Source organism: Apostichopus japonicus, chromosome 4 (assembly GCF_037975245.1).
Source record: "Apostichopus japonicus isolate 1M-3 chromosome 4, ASM3797524v1, whole genome shotgun sequence".
Classification (NCBI taxonomy): domain Eukaryota; kingdom Metazoa; phylum Echinodermata; class Holothuroidea; order Aspidochirotida; family Stichopodidae; genus Apostichopus; species Apostichopus japonicus.
The window spans coordinates 12,203,330-12,222,113 of record NC_092564.1 but is presented as its reverse complement, the minus strand read 5'-3'; the positions used below and the strand labels follow the sequence as shown (position 1 = coordinate 12,222,113).

General features: G+C 36.0%; 1 protein-coding gene and 8 non-coding genes across 10 annotated transcripts; all 9 read right to left on the bottom strand.

Annotated features, from left to right (window-relative positions):
* Positions 1–2,192: 2,192 nt before the first annotated feature.
* Positions 2,193–18,642, bottom strand: LOC139966469 (uncharacterized). 2 transcript variants are annotated; one of them, XM_071969492.1, is made up of 6 exons: positions 18,415–18,642; positions 9,509–9,581; positions 8,447–8,737; positions 3,939–4,583; positions 3,138–3,548; positions 2,193–2,601 (listed from the first exon to the last, which is right to left on the bottom strand). In XM_071969492.1, the coding sequence occupies exons 1-6, from the start codon at positions 18,559–18,561 to the stop codon at positions 2,210–2,212; spliced, it is 1,959 nt and encodes a 652-aa protein (XP_071825593.1). In that variant the 5' UTR covers positions 18,562–18,642; the 3' UTR covers positions 2,193–2,209. The 2 variants fall into 2 exon arrangements, with proteins under 2 accessions (XP_071825593.1, XP_071825594.1); XM_071969493.1 differs by having other exon boundaries at positions 3,939–4,145.
* Positions 10,647–10,718, bottom strand: Trnap-agg (transfer RNA proline (anticodon AGG)). The gene has a single exon. It is a non-coding gene; the product is annotated as a tRNA-Pro (tRNA).
* Trnap-agg (transfer RNA proline (anticodon AGG)) lies at positions 11,061–11,132 on the bottom strand. The gene has a single exon. It is a non-coding gene; the product is annotated as a tRNA-Pro (tRNA).
* Trnap-agg (transfer RNA proline (anticodon AGG)) lies at positions 11,479–11,550 on the bottom strand. The gene has a single exon. It is a non-coding gene; the product is annotated as a tRNA-Pro (tRNA).
* On the bottom strand, positions 12,021–12,092 carry Trnap-agg (transfer RNA proline (anticodon AGG)). The gene has a single exon. It is a non-coding gene; the product is annotated as a tRNA-Pro (tRNA).
* Trnap-agg (transfer RNA proline (anticodon AGG)) lies at positions 12,445–12,516 on the bottom strand. The gene has a single exon. It is a non-coding gene; the product is annotated as a tRNA-Pro (tRNA).
* On the bottom strand, positions 12,869–12,940 carry Trnap-agg (transfer RNA proline (anticodon AGG)). Its single transcript has one exon. It is a non-coding gene; the product is annotated as a tRNA-Pro (tRNA).
* Trnap-agg (transfer RNA proline (anticodon AGG)) lies at positions 13,287–13,358 on the bottom strand. The gene has a single exon. It is a non-coding gene; the product is annotated as a tRNA-Pro (tRNA).
* Positions 14,121–14,192, bottom strand: Trnap-agg (transfer RNA proline (anticodon AGG)). Its single transcript has one exon. It is a non-coding gene; the product is annotated as a tRNA-Pro (tRNA).
* Positions 18,643–18,784: the final 142 nt, after the last annotated feature.

Below are 18,784 nucleotides of genomic sequence, written 5' to 3'. Positions count from 1 at the left end.
TTATACGTATTTAACGCTGTTGGTAATAATACGTATGATCTTAACGAGAATCATGTCACCAAGACCACCAAGCCGAGCGCCATATTTTTAATTTGCTCCTTAACCGCTCTGAAAATCTTGGCCTGATATTCGAGTTCGTTTGTATCCAAATTTAAAAGATATACTTAATTACAAGTGAAACCTAAACTCACAGATATCCCCAATTGTCTTAATGATACCATTCAACGTGTAGGAAGAAAAGTTAACATTCGAGTACAGAGAAGTTTGAAAGCGAAGTCACATATTTTCAGACTTTAAATATGTTAAGATATATTTTCTCTGTTGGTTCAACCTTAAATAATCATAATAATAATAATTATAATAATAGAAATAAATAACATTTATATAGCATTTATATAGCCCCTAATACCAAAGTTTCTAAGCGGTTGAAAAGGCATATAAGGCCTTATACAACTATAGGATCAACAACAAATATAAAGTAAACAAGAGTTATAATATGCTGGACAGAGGCGACTAGAAGGAGGATAACCAGTGCCGCTCTTCTGAAGTTTTCAACAAAAATGAACTTGCAGACGATCCCCACTCCTTTTTAATTTCAATATCTTTCGAAACTTGTCACCCCGGGCCCAGTGTTTTGGGAAATCATGAAACTGTATATCGATTAAAGTATTTCATGCTTTGATTAAAAAGGTTCGATATTATATGAAACTAACAGTACATGATAAAGCAGTGTATTAGCTGCAGAAATCAAATTGGTTCTAATTTTGGAGACAAATTTCAAACTTCTGATTTGCTGTTTATTCAAGCCCATGCTGGAATAAAGACAAAGTAAAGAACCACGTCTGAACGGTCGATAATTTTTACTTGTTGGTTTCGTTAAACTTGTCGTAATAATAATAATAATAATAATAATAATATTAATAATAATAATAATAATAATAATAATAATCAGCAGTTATTTTTACGACGCTTTAAGCGACTAGAAATGTGGGAGAAACCCGCCAGGGCTTATAGATTACAACTTACACGAATAACATGGATTTACAACTTACAGATAATTGGCTATGAAATTTTAACATCTTTATCTCTATGACAGAGAGAGAGAGTTTATTTCCATAAGAAACCAGGGGCGGATGGAGGGTTTTAATATAGAGAGGGTGTGGTCCTGGAGTCGCTGAAATGTTTACACGTGAGAAGATACATTCTGAGGCATATCTAATCCTATAAGCAAGGTTCATAATTATGTTTACACGTTGTGCTAACAACTACTTTTAAGTTTGTGTGTGGGTGTGGGGTGGGGAATTACGCACCCACCGTCCCTCGGAACCACGCATGCATGGGAACGTAAACGATTAATAACAGAGAATATATATGCTACTTGATGGTATTCACTTGATTAATGATATTCACAAAGACCTACCAATATAATTACAAAGGTTTACATATTACACTACATTTTTGCATATATGCTGCAGTCAATATTAAACAAAAATTGAGATGAAAGCATTTTTCCTTTAAATTATTTGCTCAGTTGTTGAGTTTCATATATATCATGTACCCATACACTGGCAAAAAGTCTGAGATCCAGTTTAACGAGTGACTTTAGGCACGGCACAATTATGGTTGTCTTCATCGATAGGTCATATAGTCTTGTATAGTGTCTATATATATATTGCTATTCCGTTTTTTCAAGATATGAACTAAAAATTTTCCAACTCTTTGGAAAGATCCTTTACAGTCATGTTCAATTATTAAATACGTCGGTTCTTCCCAATGGTTAGGAACAGGCAAATCGCGGATGTAGACAATACTAATTATATCAAGCCTTGTCTTTTTGATGAGTCTTCGGAGATTATTAACAGCCGTGTTCGTGTTTGTATATGTCGCATGCATCTCTTCTGCTTCCATGCATGATCCTCACTCATCAGATAATTTTGCCATGAAGGAGATCAAGATATCTCATTTAGTGTAGGTATGTATGGCGAACGAACTTCTTTATTTAATAATTATTATTCATTATTTATTTATCATTATTATTCTGTTTTTTTTTCGTTTTCTTATTTGATGATTACTTAAATGTCTTAAACTAGTGGAAATTACGGTACAATTTTGCAATTTGTATACATGAGGAAAGTCTCATGTGTTTGCTAATTGTTCCCCCCCCCACTCCCCACCACCCCACCACCTGCCCACGTGCCACAACCCTACCTCAACCTATTGGCAAAATAGTCTCACACAATACATAATTTGAGTCGTCGCAGTGAACATCAATCCACGAATAGGAATTTTGGGCGTCCATGATCGTACAAATACCGAAATATGTTCCATAACTACTTCCTGTCTTATTGAACGTCATCGGTGATTGGTTGGCGTCATTCCATACATGTGACGTCGTGCCTTTGGTCTTGACTATACCGAGCCAGATTCCAAGACTTGTAAGATATGAATTGACACCGTTGTCTTCTGTTGGTGTCTCCAGTTGAAGTAAAGAGCCAAAGTATTCGTCACTACAAACTTCGAGGGCGCTTACAAAATTGCCTTGGCTTGGTACGGGAACGTAACAAATGCCGTCGTGTATGGTGATGCAAGTAAATCCATTTGCTGTGAATAGAAAAGAGATATGGGACAAAGGTAAAAACAAATAGTTATTAAGTGATATGTTCCTCCATGCATTTAATTCACTAGAGACTTACGGTTGGTTATTATATGCACACTGTAACACTTTATTATATATACAATCACAATCCCAAAGAAACTTGTGGTGTAGGTATGCAAATTTGTAACTTGACGGCGATCATATAGTCATGCTTACGATCCACGGTAGGGTGTACTATTTGAAGAAATACACAAAATAATTGGTTGTCATAATATATCATTGTACCATATAAACTCAATACAACAGTATTATTATGCATGTTTCATATTATATTATTATGACACAATAGTATTGCATGATACTATGTGAAACGAGTCTTACTATATGCAACAATATTACTGTGGATGTTTTATCTTATATTATTATGACACAATATAACTGTATGATACTATGTGATATGGGTAATACTATAGACAACAATATCATTGTAGATGTTTTATATGATTGACTAAAGAAAAATCAGTATAGATTGCAGGGTTACCTGTAGAAATATCTTGTTCGACTTCGCAGACGATGGTTGACAATTCAGAACAATCTTTGTTGTTCCAGTTCAGATACGGTAATGATTTGTCGTAAAAGAAACATTCCGCACCGTCCTCGGCATTAAGCCAAAAATTATCATGGGATAGAAACGTTCCATCTGCCCACCTGTAATCCGCCCTCTTCAGTCCAAGCCAGTAGCTATTTCCCTTCGAAGGAGATGACGTGTTAAGAAGAAGATTAGTGACGTAGCCATCCTCGCCAGCATCCTGGATGGTAACGAGGGCAGTATTGTTATTTAAGGATGTACAGTATTCCTCGGCTTGCGGTAGGGTAAGCGACATGTTGGTGACAGTATAACAAGATTGTTTATACTGGTTGGTGCAGTTAGGAGTGACGGACGTATAAGACCCTGGATAAAAACAAGGAATTATTGGTGACTGGAATATAGTATAGCAAGTATTATAGTGACGTTACCGAAATATGACGATAAACACCTATAGTGATGTTCCAACCAGCCCCAATCATTCACCACCCAAAAGCCTGAACCCGAAACAAGAAATATATTCTACCATCCCGTATATCTATAACAAAACTCAGGAAATAGATCCATTTCGTTAAATGCTCAACAAACGCTATCCTCTATACCTGGTATGTGAGTAACATCATATTAGTCTAGACCTCACGATAGGCTGAGTGAAACGAATTTATATAATGATCAAAAGTCATTGTCACAGGTCGGACATTTGACACTATAAAATGACGTCATGTGCTTGGTTAATATTTCCATCGAGATACATACCTTCCGTGCTCGGTTTTACGGTTGAAGAGTCAACCTGTGTGGATTCTAATGGCATTGTACTTGGATCCGGTGCTACCTTAGTTGAAGTTTCCTCTGTATGGACCCCGGTTGTAGTAATTACATGACCCTGTGACGTCAGAGATGACGTAGTGAGCGATCCTTGAGTTGACACTTTACCTTCGATTGTGGTAATATGATTCTCAGTTTCTGTGGTTAAATCAAGTAAATTTGTGCTTAAGAATTCATTTGGTTCCAAAGAAGAGGCGATTTTGGTGCTCTTTATTGTTGAAGGATCCACAGTTGTAGCATGTTCGTTTGTAGTAGTTATGACTGATGAATGAATCGGTTTCATTACTCTTACTGTGGTCATTGGCTGGTCTGGCGTTGGCTTATCTGTGGAAACATGAAGCTGGTCGTCTACCAACGGTGTCGATCTAGTACCAGCTGGCTTTAATGTAGAAATTTTGTGTTCATAGGTTGTATCTGGTGGTGTTTGATCAGTAGTTTGTAGAACGGAAGCTGGCGGTGCATTTGAGCTGACAAACCTTGTTTTGAATCTTGATGTGGTCGAAGTTGATCTCGGATGTGTTGAGTAACGAGATGTTGTCTCTGACGTTGGAGATGTTGAGTGACTGGATGTTGTCTCTAAACGTCGGATATTGGAATAAAACACACCAGTATAAGAAGGCAACAGACATGTCAACAATGCATGGTGGCACTTAATTTACCTATACAAGTAAACGAACAACGGAAAACTGCCTATAATTATAAACAATAGAAAAGTTAAAAGGAAAAACTGTATGGCTATAGAACGGGATTAGAACCAGCTACAAGCTCCATCGCTCTACTACGTGAGTAATCCAGCACAGCCACGGTGGCGAACCTATATTTCATTTCTTTCGAATCCCACGCTAGCTGTTAATATCTTTGCCCTTTCCATATATATATATATATATATATATATATATATATATATATATATATATATATATATATATATATATATATATATATATATATATATATATATACACACAATCAAAACTGATTACGCTGCATCAATCAGGAATTAACTTTCATTAGTTTGCAATGCTATAATGTTTCTAAATATTGCGGCCATAGTATCAATATTGATGTAATTTATAGTTCATATACAAACATGTGTAGATTATGAACGGAAGAAAGGAAAGCATATACACACACACACACACACATGCATACAGACAATTCAAATATGATATACATAAATGAAATTAATACATATATGTATGTACATGTTTGTGTTATATCCTTTGTGTGTTTCAGTATTATAGCATCACTCCGAGCAGGGAATTTTCTGCTATCATCACATTTGATTTTACGATGAAAAGAGTGAACACATGCAAGTAGTATTGATATTCATGCAAAATGCCACTTGCGCACGATATACTATACGTACGTAGTCAGTGCCTATATGAATGGCTTTTTTGTTGTTGTAATTGTTCAAATGAAATTTTTCTTTGCTGAACAATATCTATATATATTATCGATATATGAAAGTTATCATTTAGAGTCCTAATATATCAAAATCGTTGTTTTGACTATAGTTCTGAGGGTCTTGACGGCGATTGAAAATAAAAAAACTTGCTCAGTTTTGTTGAGAATTTTTGTATTTGTAAGGTTTATTGATTTTTGCTATTTACATATGTAGTTTGATTTGGTCGATACCGAACAAACCGTATGCCACAGAAATGATCGATTTTGCAATAAATATTGACAAAGTGGTACCTGTTCCGTTAACGCTTTCAAAATTTAGGTCACAATTAAAGAAACACCAAAAGAAGGATGATTTGATAAGAAATCTGTATAAATATTGCATTTATGCGTTTATTTATGCATTTATAGATTGAAGTGTGACAATAAACCAATATATAGTTCAACTATATTTGTTGTGGTTTTGATAGTTACATGTACTAGTTTTAAGTTATCCTATCCAAAATGTACAAACGTAATATGCGACAATAAACTACGATTAACAAAATAGTACCCTTTTTTTTGGTAAATAATTATTCCTGTCTTTAAATTTCCGGGTCGTATAAATGACCTTTCCACATAGGTCAGAACACTGCTGATTTATGGGTAACATGATAAGGAGGTTGTCTGACAGTGGCGGGGCTAGGGGTATTGGTCAGGGGGGGGGTCGAGAAAGGTATGTAGGGGCGATTTCGACAATATCTAAGCGGAGCGTCACCACAGGTTGGCGCGGAGCGTACAGAAATTTTTTGAGTTAAGATACTCCCTAGATCGCCGGAAATTACCCTTTCCGGGCCTTGCTAATTTGCAGATAAACGAAGAATAATGGTGTCATCGCCAACAAAATGTGACAAATGCCAATATGTAGATGAGAGCGCAATAAAAAAAGTCAATAAACGCGAATAAGTAAAAAGTGGTAAAAAGCTGAAAAGGGCGCCAGCAGTCCATTTGAGTCCGTCAGGGGGGGGGGGGCATCCTCCCCCTGACTGTATGGACGCTCCGCCACTGTTGTCTGATGATGATGTACATTATTACTGTCTATGAGTAATGCTATTCATAGTTCAACCATGACGCCATTCTATATACGTTCATATACGTACACATTTAATTTCAAGTCATTATAAGGTTCATGAATTTCAAGCCATTGTAAGGTTTATTGATTGATTCATGCAGAGTGTTATAAGATACCTTCATAACAGTAACTAATTACCACTGACTTGCATCGCAGTTAAACATAACGTACTTTTGAACCTACCTAAGAAGATTTCACGAAGTATAGTACGGCATGTTTGTATATGTAACTATAAGTTTATCTTTAAAAAAAAAATCACATTTAAAACAGAGAGGTTCCGGGAAATGTATCGATATTTTCCTCTTATACCAAGAACGGACATACACGGGAACAAAAGAACACTTTATCTATCACTGCGAATCGATTCCCGAGTCTAGATATTTCTAGCAACTTTACTGTATGATTATGGCTTCATAAACTCTAACTGGTGAACAACACCATTGAAACGTGCATGTGAACATTGAAATACGTATGTGTGTATGTGTTTTGTTGGCTTGGGTGCATTGGGCAGACGTTGGTTATCAAGAAATTAGAATAATCATTTTTTTTTTAAATACATAAATGTGTCAAAGTTATTGAAAATTTACCAATATATGCATGTTTTTTTAATGTGACAATGTACAACATGAGAAAGAGGTCTCCGCGATAAATGTGTTACATTTGCGAAGTAATAATATTTAATAATATTTCCTTTTTATATAGTACTTGATATAGTAATCGATTAAGATCGCTTGTATTTTTTTTATTGTTTTGAGTTTGCGTAGGTTTACCCCGCCGGGTAGCATAGAATATATTATATACATATATATTTATTTTATCATCAGTACAAGGTTATACATGATGTATTCCATTATTAACATATACTCTGTTGCCGCCGGGCACCTAATGGATTTATTATTACTCGACGTGTTATAATCTCGTAACCTTGGTCGATATGCACAGAATATTTCCTGTATATGCAGAGTCTCATTATGTGTTTCAAGGTGAAAAGGTGGATTTGAAGCGTATGAGTATATTGAGTTGAAAGTAACTGATGTTGATACGGAAAAGAAAAGAAAAGTTGAAATTGTTATTAAAAAATCTAAGATAGCTTGACAATGAAAGTATTAGCAGACAACGTGAGAAGGAATATAGGAGTGTTTGAGTACGACGACAATGGAGGACTTTGGTTTATTCAATATAACAGACAATATTCTCAATCGATTAAAGAAAAAAAGTGGTAAAAGGAAAGCGCTAAAGATAGTTAACCTGGAAAATGTCATACATGGGCTACTTTCAATGGTTCAACATATAGATCAGTCAAGACTTGTAAAAGGAGGCAAACTCCAAAAGCAAGCTTGCAAGTAGAAACTGGCTTAAAGCATTACATTAAATTTGTGGGACACAAAATGTCTTAAATATAAACATTTCGTCAATTCGTTATAAATTACAAGAGTTGTCACTTAGTTGTGAACACACAACTGATATTTCTTATAAGGTATTTAGGTTAGGATTATATTCGAAATACGAGATTTAGTATTCAGCGTGAAACAAACGTCGCGCTCAAACTTATAGCTTAAAATATATAGCCTAGTCGTAAACTACAACTTAGCCGTTTGGGTCATTTCGGAATGCAGATAATTTTAAAAATTTGGAAATTAACAAGGCGGAAGAAGGAAGAATTAAGGAGGGCTAAGCAATAACCGTTTCAAATGATCATTAAGGTTACAGTTTTACACTTAGCTTTATCTAAAAATTGCTCATTCCTAAAGGCTTAAAATTGTTTATGAAATGCAACATCCCCGTAGCCTCCAATATTACAACACATACACTCCCACATATGCGCTGCAGTGCAACATACGATCGTCCAAAACCCAACATAAATTTGTAGCAGATAAATTTGATAAAATATGATCCCAATTTTGAGCATGCCCTGTAAACCTACCTCCTGAGAAAGACTCCTGGACTAAGGGCGTCGTAACAGATTGTTTTAGTGTCGACAGATTTGTTCCAGTGACGTCACAATCATACCGAGACGATATCTTCATGGCGTTGTGAGTTAGAAATAATTTCGTATCTTCTTTACACCTGTCACGTAATACATTTGAGGAATAAACACCTCCCAATGTTATGGCTGAACAGTCGCATGGTGTCTTTTTATCCTTGGTAACCTGCAGTCTCCATCGTAGTCCCTGACTCTCGTCATTTACCATGAAACATCTCCGAGCAGAAATAACTGAAATATGAGAATAAGATGTTGCGAAGAGTTAGTTGTGTTCCAATGTATAGGCAAATGTCGCCGTACACAAATGTACACAAAATAACGCCGAAATTGTGAAAATTTACGTAGAAATTGACAATTTCTAGAAAAAGAAAATCGAAATTTCAAGACAGCAAGTCATAATATTGAGGTATAACATTGACTTTTTGTCGAATGAAAATATTTTAGACAAAGTTTGCGGAAAACGCGAATTTTGCGATTCCAGCTCTGAAAATGTTTGGAGACAAAGTTGAAGTTTTGATAGTTTATATGTTGAAATGTTTTGACATGAAATATAGCATTTTCTACTGATTCAATTGAAAGATTCTACTGATTTCTACTGATTCAATTCAAGATGAAACATAATTTTCAATTCTCGACATACAACTTCAAAATTGTATAAGAGAAACAAGGTTTGGGTAAATAAGTTGAAAACTTTGATAAAAAAAAAGTAGTCGAAAGTGTGAGAAAATGTTGAAAGGCTTGAACAATGTTGGACATTTTAAGACACTAAAATCCACAGAGGAAGAGAAGCTTATGTGCTACTGCAGGTTTGCATGATCATCCAAACGTTTTCTTACAAGTCCTATAAATTTATAATCATCATAATTAAGAACCATCAGTTAGTATTAACTATACGATTGAGCCCATTATAAAGCAATTGTTGGAAGTATGAAATCCTCAAGAATTGCTCACAAAAGTATCTTAAATACGCTAAAGATTACCATGCAGGGCTATCAAACTCACCTGAAATTTGTGCCACGAGAATGAACGACAACAACCCGAGCCACATCTTAACTGTTCTTAATAAAAACAAAACCTGGAAGATAAAAGAATAATTTTTCGATTGCTGCATTAATTTGAGAATTTGATATTACTGCAATTCTATTGAGAAGTTGATATTAATCGAAAATATTCTAAGCAGGCCTGACAGTATAGTTGAAAGGGTGTAGTGATGGACGAGCACGTCAGGTAACACACTCGCCAAATCAAGAGAACATTGTGGTTTGTCCGCGGTATATATCTACGTTACCTCATCATCAGTGATGTAAGTGTAGACCTGTTGTTAGTACTCTGTATCTTTACGCATGATAAAATATCATGATCTCATCCCTATACGATGACCATGAATTGTGTGAAAAGTGTTGCGTATACTATACGTCTCGTACACCGTAAGCACAGTGGACTGTATATTATACATCAAAGATTCATAATGTCGCATAAACGCGGGTGCCAAAATTACATAAAAAATGCTTTTACACCAAATTGATATGTTTTTACAAAATACTTTTTACTGAAAAACAAATGTCATCTCATATAATAATCTCAACTAATAATATATAATAATCTCATATAATACATTAGCTTGAAAATTTTCTACCATCTCAAGTCAATAAATAATAATTGAATTAAGGATTAGTTTTTACTGATGTAGCCATACTTAAATATCAATAAAGACACTCTTACCTTACCGTCTTGTATAATTATTAAGTATTTATAATTTGGGGCTTAGCGGGAATTGAACCTGGAACCTTTCGCACCCTAAGCGAGAATCATACCACTAGACCACCAAGCCGCTTCGACTAATGTTTTCCACAGACTCTAAAAGTCCATGCTCGGACCTCAATCGTAGGAAAATAAATATGCAGTTTATTTTTGTTACCATTTCAGAATTTGTATAACCATATTTATCTTTCATTCATTTTCATAAAATAAAACAGTTATCCGTTAAAAATTTATACAATACTTACCGGACCGTGCAATATTTACAGTTTGGGGAAAACAACATATCTTGCGAAAAGCAAATCGCTAAAGCCGGCTATAGGCTAAATTACTACTTTCCTGAACATTCAAAGGTAAGCTGCTACTAAAAAGAGATGTTCGTGGGTTTGGCCGGGAATTGAACCCGGGACCTCTCGCACCCTAAGCGAGAATCATACCACTAGACCACCAAGCCGCTTCGAATAGTGATTTCCACAGACTCTAAAAGTTCATGTTCGGACCTCAATCGTAGGAAAATAAATACGCACTCTATTTTTGTTACCATTTCAGAATTTGTATAACCATATTTATCTTTCTTCCAATTTCATTATACAAAACAGTTATCCTATACAAAATAACACAATACATACCGGACCGTGCAATATTGACAGTTTGAAAAAAAAACATTAAAATGTACTACGAATCGCTGCAAAGAGACCATATCTTACGAAAAGGAAACCGCTAAAGCCGGTTATAGGCTAAATAGCTACATTCCTGAACATTCAATGGTAAGCTCTTATTAAAAAGAGATGTTCGTGGGCTTGGCCGGGAATTGAACCCGGGACCTCTCGCACCCTAAGCGAGAATCATACCACTAGACCACCAAGCCGCTTCGACAAAGGTTTTCCACAGACTCCAAAAGTTCATGCTCGGACCTCAATCGTAGGAAAATAAATATGCAGTGTATTTTTGTTACCATTTCAGAATTTGTATAACCATATTTATCTTTCATTCATTTTCATAAAATAAAACAGTTATCCGTTAAAAATTTATACAATACATACCGGACCGTGCAATATTTACAGTTTGGGGAAAACAACATTAAAACGAACTACGAATCGCTGCGAAGAGACCATATCTTGTGAAAAGCAAATCGCTAAAGCCGGCTATAGGCTAAATTACTACTTTCCTGAACATAAAAAGGGTACGCTGTTATAACGAAAAGAGAAGTTCATGGGCTTGGCCGGGAATTGAACCCGGGACCTCTCGCACCCTAAGCGAGAATCATACCACTAGACCACCAAGCCGCTTCGACAAAGGTTTTCCACAGACTCCAAAAGTTCATGTTCGGACCTCAATCGTAGGAATATGCAGTTTATTTTTGTTACCATTTCAGAATTGTATAACAATAGTTATCTTTCTCCCAATTGCATTATACAAAACAGTTATCCGATACAACAGTTTACAGTACATACCGGACCGTGCAATATTTACAGTTTGGGGAAAACAACATTGCAACGAACTTACGAATCACGAATCACGAATCACTGCCAAAAGACCATATCCAGCGGAAAGCAAATCGTTACGGCGGGCTATAGGCTAAATTACCGTACTACTTTCCTTTTCTATCAGTTTATTGAATAAAATGATTGTACAAAACTGTTAATTAAAAACTACCTAATTACAAAAATTAATCATATTAATAATTTGAAATAAATCACTACTTTCCCGAGCATAACAAGTTAAGCTGTTTAAAAACAATAAAAATGAAGTTCGTGGGCTTGGCCGGGAATTGAACCCGGGACCTCTCGCACCCTAAGCGAGAATCATACCACTAGACCACCAAGCCGCTTCGACAGAAGTTTTCCACAGACTCCAAAAGTTCATGCTCGGACCTCAATCGTATAGGAAAATAAATATGCAGTTTATTTTTGTAACCATTTCAGAGTTTGTATAACAATATTTATCTTTCTCCCAATATCATTATACTAAACAGTTATCCGATACAACATTATACAATACATACCGGACCGTGCAATATTTACAGTTTGAAAAATAAAACAACAGTAACATGTACTACGGATCGCTGCGAAAAGACCATATCCTGCGAAAAACAAATCGCTAAAGCCGGCTATAGACTAAATTATACTATTTTCCTGAACATAAAAAGGTAAGCTGTCATAACAAAACGAGATGTTCGTGGGCTTGGCCGGGAATTGAACCGGGGACCTCTCGCACCCTAAGCGAGAATCATACCACTAGACCATCAAGCCGCTTCGACAGAAGTTTTCCACAGACTCCAAAAGTTCATGCTCGGACCTCAATCGTATAGGAAAATAAATATGCAGTTTATTTTTGTAACCATTTCAGAGTTTGTATAACAATATTTATCTTTCTCCCAATATCATTATACTAAACAGTTATCCGATACAACATTATACAATACATACCGGACCGTGCAATATTTACAGTTTGAAAAATAAAACAACAGTAACATGTACTACGGATCGCTGCGAAAAGACCATATCCTGCGAAAAACAAATCGCTAAAGCCGGCTATAGACTAAATTATACTATTTTCCTGAACATAAAAAGGTAAGCTGTCATAACAAAACGAGATGTTCGTGGGCTTGGCCGGGAATTGAACCCGGGACCTCTCGCACCCTAAGCGAGAATCATACCACTAGACCATCAAGCCGCTTCTACTAAAGTTTTCCACAGACTCCAAAAGTTCATGCTCGGACCTCAATCGTAGGAAAATAAATATGCAGTTTATTTTTGTAACCATTTCTGAGTTTGTATAACAATATTGATCTTTCATTCATTTTCATAAAACAAACCAGTTATCCGTTACAAAATTAAACAATACATACAGGACCGTGCAATATTTACAGTTTGGGGAAAACAACATTAAAACGAACTACGAATCGCTGCGAAGAGACCATATCTTGTGAAAAGCAAATCGCTAAAGCCGGCTATAGGCTAAATTACTACTTTCCTGAACATAAAAAGGGTACGCTGTTATAACAAAAAGAGAAGTTCATGGGCTTGGCCGGGAATTGAACCCGGGACCTCTCGCACCCTAAGCGAGAATCATACCACTAGACCACCAAGCCGCTTCGACTAATGTTTTCCACAGACTCCAAAAGTTCATGCTCGGACCTAAATCGTAGGGAAATATATATTTATTTATTTATATGTTTTTTTCACAGAAGTACAAAGTAGAGGGAATTCTTCCCTAAAGTTTATAAAGCTTAACAAAGTGGAATGCTCCCTAAAAAAAAAGTAATTAATAAATACAATGTGAATGTTTGTTACATAATATGCACAAGTTGTTGAAGTAAATAACTCATTTACATAATTGAATATGATGATATAAATTCTTTTTTTTTTTAACATTTCATGAATTCTTTGTAGCCTTAGGTTTAACGATATTGCTTAACTTAGTTGCACGGTTGCGAAAGCTGCGTGTACCTAATTTCGTATGATAAAAGTTGCAATGAGCATTTTGTCTATTTCGGGTATTATAATTGTACATTAATTGTAAAGAAATGATGAAGGAACCCGGAAGTAGCCCATGCCATGCTTTATACGAATATATGAATATATGTTTGTAACCATTTCAGAATTTGTATAACAATAGTTATGTTTCTTCCAATTTCATTATACAAAAGAGTTTTCCGATACAGCGTTGTACAATACATACCGGACCGTGCAATATTTACAGTTTGAAAAAAAAACACAGTGAAATGTACTATGAAACGCTGCGAAGAGACTATATCCTGCGAAAAGCAAATCGCTAAAGTCGGCTATAAAATAAATTACTACTTTCCTGAACATAAAAAAGGTAAGCTGTTATAACAAAAAGAGAAATTTGTGGGCTTGGCCGGGAATTGAACCCGGGACCTCTCGCACCCTAAGCGAGAATCATACCACTAGACCACCAAGCCGCTGCAGAAATGGGTGAGTGCAAAAGTTGAAATACAAGCATACAATTAAGTGGCATAACTACACAATTACTACTTACTCAAAGTGTATAGAACACTATTTAGTCTCAAAGCAGACGGTTCTTAATTTATTTGTAAGTCATAACTTTAATTTGCATAAAAAAAAAAAAATAAAATAAAGTATAACAGGCAATTTTCAATGTAAGGACCAATTTAAGGGAAAATGAATCATTTCTCAATAAAAAAAATAATAACAATTACGATATATAAATATATGCAGAATAAAATGAATGAACGAATGGATGTGTGATTGAATGGATATATATATATAGCAAGCATATATATATATATATATATATATATATATATATATATATATATATATATATATATATATATATATATATATATCAGAGTTGTCAACAAGTCCCTAGCTGCAAGTCTCAAGTCAAGTCTCAAGTCTTTACCAGCAAGTTCAAGTCAAGTCTCAAGTCACCTTGAAAATTTTGAGCGAGTCTCAAGTCAAGTCTCAAGTCTTTGGAGGTCGAGTCTCGAGTCAAGTCTCAAGTCCCTATGAGCAAGTCCCAAGTCAAGTCTCAAGTCTTTGAAGTTTGAATACAATGATGCAGGCTACGAATAATGTAACAGTGTTCCAGGAATTATGTGGTATAAATTAAACAGCCGAATAGCAAAACCGGGGCACACGCCACGGAACAAATTACCTCAAAATTTGCTAGCCACTGTTTTATTGAAAAAGGCCAACTTTCAGCCAAACAGCAGCCCTGGATGGAATATTCAACCAAGCCAATGACAGTTATGGAAACGCCTGTAGTCGTCGTTGGGCGCTCGTAATTTGAGCGTACACGCAGGGCCGTCTTAACGCATGGGCCCACTGGGCCCTGGCCCAGGGCCCCGCGATGTCAGGGGCCCCGCAATCACAATAACCCCGTGTCTTAATCTGGGAGGAAAACTATTGAATAGGCCATTATGCCTGATTGAATTCGATACTTGACAACTTGTGACGAGAGTTGGTGAAACCCTTGAGAGTTTGACATTAAATATTCAAATCTGAGTTGGCAACCCTGGAATATAAATGCCCCGAAGGCTTACACAGAGAAACTGTTACTCCGTAACTATAAGAAAGAGGAAATTGCCTCAGCCACGAAAGGCATAAAATTTGAAAACCGTGGGCAATACCTCACTACCAAACCTAAACAAAAGTAACCACCACTTGTGTTCAAGCTCACCTTTACACCCCATATCAAAACCACGCATTTGAAAAAAAAAACACTTTAGAAACATTGGCACTTAATCTCGCAACACGCAACAATTATCCAAACTGTTTCCAAAAGAACCGATTCTAGCCTACAATAGGGCCCAAAATCTCAAAGATTTACTTGTTAACTCAAGGTTTCGTACTAACGAAGAATCAGCTGACTCTCAAGGTTCACACGAAGCTCTTTTAGATGCTCTTATAGCTGCACCATGAGTCCATAAAAACTTGTGCACAGAAAATAGATGCATTTTGAGAATGAGACGCCCAGGCCGAATATAAAATATTCAAAGGCTACTACTGATGAAGCTCCTCCTATGAAGTTTGAAAGCAGAAACCGGTCTAGTTGGTCATAAGAACCTACGCTAGTCTCTCCTACTATTAACAGTACACTCAATTCACCTAATAGGTGCAATTATGTTCACCATGAGGAGCATGCTATAAGTTCATGTTCCTCGGGCCCTCCCTTAAAAATACTTCATGTTCTTGGCGACTACGTTGCGTTAGATAGTGTAAAACCGCCTACACCTCCCTCTCAGTTGAAAGACTAAACACAAGGGTGTTACAAATGGTAAGTCCAGTATTGTTAGGGAAGGGATGGAGGGCAACTGGAAGATTTCTCTTCTATAATGTATTTCATTTATTAGATATATCACGTATGCTATTCAGCTAAAGTTTTATGCTTTATGTGGACATAGGGAGGGGTGGTAAATGCAGGCATGTCTATGCTTGAGCGATTGTCAAGGATGTCAATTTTTCACGCCACTTTTTTTCGAACTCACTTGATTGATGGGCCCCGCTCCATTGCCGGGCCCAGGGCCCGGTGATCACTTAAGACGGCCCTGCGTACACGAAACCATAATTATTTATTATCGATATCAACTTATGAAGTTATTTAATGATTAGAAAATTGTGAAATACAAACAAGTCTCTAGTAGAAAAACCGAGTCTTTTGAAGGCAAGTCTCAAGTCAAGTCCCAAGTCTTTGCTAACTTTTTGGGCAAGTCTCAAGTCAAGTCCCAAGTCTCTGACAGCCGAGTCTCGAGTCGAGTCTCAAGTCCTAAAATTTGCGACTCGAGTCGGACTCGAGTCCGAGTCCCTGACTCGAGTCCCCAACTCTGATATATATATATATATATATATATATATATATATATATATATATATATATATATATATATATATATATATATATATATATATATATATATATATATATGTAATGGATGGAAGGACAAATGAAAGAAAACTTGAATATGAATAAACGGATTGAGAGATGAATAAAACATGAATGTATAATTCGACGGATGAATGAATAATGGATCAATGGATAAATGGATGAATGAATGGATGGATGAATGTATGGATATATGAATAAATGAAGGAATGGATGGATGGTTGAATGAATGAATGAATGAATGTATGTATGGATAAATAAATGAATGGATGGATAAATGACGGAATGAAGGAATATATGGATGGATGAATGGATTGATTGATGGATGAATGGATGAATGAATGGATGAATGAATGGATAAATACATTAATGGATAGATGAATGGGTGCATGGATGAATGGATATATGAATATGTACACTATAGATGAAGGAATGAATGAATGGATGGTTGGATGGATGGATGGATGGATGGATTAAGGAATGAATGGATGAATGGAGAAATGGATTAATGAATGAATAGATGGATGGGTGCATGTATGAAGGAATGAATGAATGGATGGCTGAATAAATGAATGGATAGATGAATGGGTGGAAGGAATGAATAATGAATCGGTGCATGGATGAAGGAATGAATGGATGGATTGATGGATGGATTGATGGATGAATGAATGAATGGATGAATAGATGTAGGAATGAATGGATGAATGGATGGATGGATGGGTTAATGAATGAAATTAACAAAATGGATTGGGTGTTGAAGTGTGCTATATTGCACCAAATTGCATCTGAGGCCACCTGGAAATGCAAACAAATTCCAAAGGGGAGGGGGACACCCCCTCCCCTTAAACCCCTCCCCCAGGCCGGCCATCAGTCTTCAGCCCCCCACTCAAAAGTGCCTTCCTACGCCACTGGACACCAATGCTAGCTTTAGGCCATGTTATGAACTATATAATTTTAATTAGATACAGTATATTTACAATGATACTTATCTCCATTATAGAAACTAATTGTTTGTTTTTTTTTAAGATAAATCAAAACGCTTATATTGAAAATAGAAAATGTGGCCCGATGATGTCATAGTTAGACTTGTTGAAGTCTTATGACTTGTGTTTGAAATATCCTAATACTTATTTAAAAGCTCCAATGAATTTTGTTCAAAATAAAATGGAGAGAAAGGTTTGCATATTGTCTTTGTAAATAACGCATTCGTGTACAATAAGGCGATATTCCATATCATGAATATATGTGTGATGTTCTTAAACAATGTTTATTGGCATACACGCAATACTCTCATTAATAGTTTAACATTCAATATGATAAGAAAATCAGCTTTGAAGATATTTTATCCACGCAGCATGAAACGGTTCGCTATTAATTATGGGCATCTCCCAACGTTGCCGAAATTCACTTACAACTGAGGTGTCACTATTTCACATGTCACGCCCCACCCCGCATGCACCCCACCTCCTAGCGCACTTTCCTCTACTCGTTTCTATCGTAAGTGGTCCAACAACGGCAACGATGTTATACTATACGGTTAGGTTATGATCAAGTCTACATACGTATAAAGCGGAAATAAGTTATAACAAAGATAAGACCATAGATCGCAAACAACAGCGGTAAAAAGAAATATTTCACATATACACATAGGCCTATACAGTTTCAGTGTTTACCATTTCTAGCTTCTTATCGTTTCCGTTCTTTAATGAAAATATTTACTTTCATGATACACAAAACATATCATATCAGCATATGTATTATAATCATGTACTTACGAAATATTTCTTCCCATCCGCAACTATATGGAACCTCAGCTGTATTTGATATGAAACTGTGTTCGTTCCTTCGACAGCAGCTTTAAATCGTTTCCATACCCCTTGCATTGATTTAAAATACAGAGTCTGCTCAGAATGAGCTTGCATGACATGCACACTTTTTGTTCTGTTGTACACATCACTTGGATAAGATAGCCTACTTAAGGTAACAAATGAAGCTTTCCAGATCAATACCATTCGCCGCTTTCGATATGAAAACAGAAAAGAATACGATAGGTAAATTAACATCTAACGACCGAAACTGTGATGAAACATCATCTTTCAGATAATTGCAACATGAAAATAACGATTGAGAGTTATTGATTAAATA